This window comes from Schistocerca americana, chromosome 3, assembly GCF_021461395.2.
Source record: "Schistocerca americana isolate TAMUIC-IGC-003095 chromosome 3, iqSchAmer2.1, whole genome shotgun sequence".
In the NCBI taxonomy this organism is placed as follows: Eukaryota; Metazoa; Arthropoda; class Insecta; order Orthoptera; family Acrididae; genus Schistocerca; species Schistocerca americana.
In genome coordinates, this window is record NC_060121.1 from 872,056,633 (window position 1) to 872,058,975 (window position 2,343).

The window sequence follows — 2,343 nt, forward strand, 5'->3', positions numbered from 1 at the left end:
GCAGTATGTCGACACTGAGGACCATCAATGAAGAAATAAAGCAGGCGAATGTCACATGGCCAGAAGGCTTCCTTCTAAAGGAGAACACAACACACAAGCACAACTCACACATACAAGAACATCATCTCTGCCCTCAGCAGCCGGCACATTTAAGTGCCTGGCAGAGGGTTTATCGAACACATTTTACAGCAGACAGCATATTTTCAGGAGCCACCCCTCCTCCCTCCCACAAGTTGTCAATTGAAGATCACAGAGAGGAAAAAGAGGGAAAAGTCATTTTATGCTCTGTTTGTGTAGCTTTATTTCTGTACATTATATTGCACAAATGCTTTAAAGATGAAAGAGGTCACTCACAAAACTTGTTGACTGTTTTAATATACATGTACCGGGGAATAATGAGGGAAGTTCTGCATATTCTGGAATAAAAGGAGTACTGCATAATACTAACAGTGAATTTTTTTTATTTACTTGTAATTGGGTAACCTGCACCTTGTTAAACAGGCACATTTAAGTGCCTTAAATGTGATTTGCAGAGTATCCATGTACATGTAGATGTAGATGTTAAATCAGCTGACAGCTCATATATTTGTGTGTAAGGCTTTCTTTCACATCATATCATTTTGCAAAAATGGCTTGCCATTAACAAATGAGCATTTGCTGGGTCTAGGTGCAGAGGAGGGCGCAGCCACAGAAGAAGGCACGGCTGCAGAAGAGGGTGCAGCGGCTGCACCAGAGGAAGGTGGAGTGCCGGCCGCAGAGGTGCCTGCAGGAGTGGAGCAGGAGGCAGCCCCAGCCCCTGCCCCTGCCGCAGACGCGACTCCGGCAGCAGAGCCGAGCTCTGAGGCAGGCGATGGTCCAGAGGCGGCAGCTGCCACTCCACAGGAGGAGGACCAAAAGGCTGAAGGGGAGGCACCGCCAGCCTAGCTTCTCTGTTTGTCTCTGCTGGCTATTGTTACATGTGACCTGTCAGTATAATAGAAAATAAACTGTTTGACACTATGGGTTCAGAGTTCATGATGTCAACACTGTGTATTTATATTTTTTCTGTGTACAAGTCTACATCTACATCTGCATCTACATTTATACTCCGCAAGCCACCCAACGGTGTGTGGCAGAGGGCACTTTATGTGCCACTGTCATTACCTCCCTTTTCTGTTCCAGTTCGCGGGAAGAACGACTGCCGGAAAGCCTCCGTGCGCGCTCTAATCTCTCTAATTTTACATTCGTGATCTCCTCGGGAGGTATAAGTAGGGGGAAGCAATATATTCGATACCTCATCCAGAAACGCAACCTCTTGAAACCTGGACAGCAAGCTACACCGCGATGCAGAGCGCCTCTCTTGCAGAGTCTGCCACTTGAGTTTGCTAAACATCTCTGTAACGCTATCACGCTTACCAAATAACCCTGTGACGAAATGCGCCGCTCTTCCTTGGGTCTTCTCTATCTCCTCTGTCAACCCGTCCTGGTACGCATTCCACACTGACTAGCAATACTCAAGTATAGGTCGAACGAGTGTTTTGTAAGCCACCTCCTTTGTTGATGGACTACATTTTCTAAGGACTCTCCCAATGAATCTCAACCTGGCACCCGCCGTACCAACAATTAATTTTATATGATCATTCCACTTCAAATCATTCCGTACGCATACTCCCAGATATTTTACAGAAGTAACTGCTACCAGTGTTTGTTCTGCTGTCATATAATCATACAATAATTGATCCTTCTTTCTATGTATTTGCAATACATTACATTTGTCTATGTTAAGGATCAGTTGCCACTCCCTGCACCAAGTGCCTATTCGCTGCAGATTTTCCTGCATTTCTCTGCAATTTTCTAATGCTGCAAATTCTCTGTATACTACAGCATCATCCGCAAAAAGCCGCATGGAACTTCCGACACTATCTACTAGGTCATTTATATATATTGTGAAAAGCAATGGTCCCATAACACTCCCCTGTGGCATGCCAGAGGTTACTTTAACGTCTGTAGATGTCTCTCCATTGAGAACAACATGCTGTGTTCTGTTTGCTAAAAACTCTTCAGTCCAGCCACACAGCTGGTCTGATATTCCGTACGCTCTTACTTTGTTTATCAGGCGACAGTGCGGAACTGTATCGAACGCATTCCGGAAGTCGAGGAAAATGGCATCTACCTGGGAGCCTGTATCTAATATTTTTTGTGTCTCATGAACAAATAAAGCGAGTTGGGTCTAACACGATCGCTGTTTCCAGAATCCATGTTGATTCCTACAGAGTAGATTCTGGGTTTCCAGAAATGACATGATACACGAGCAAAAAAACATGTTCTAAAATTTTACAACAGATCAATGTCAGTGATTGTTTT

At 44.6% G+C, this 2,343-nt stretch overlaps 1 protein-coding gene across 1 annotated transcript; it reads left to right on the plus strand.

The window, feature by feature from the left end:
* The first annotated feature begins 558 nt into the window (after positions 1-558).
* Positions 559-924, plus strand: LOC124606453 (30S ribosomal protein S16-like). Its single transcript, XM_047138435.1, has one exon. The coding sequence runs from the start codon at positions 559-561 to the stop codon at positions 922-924; it is 366 nt and encodes a 121-aa protein (XP_046994391.1).
* Positions 925-2,343: the final 1,419 nt, after the last annotated feature.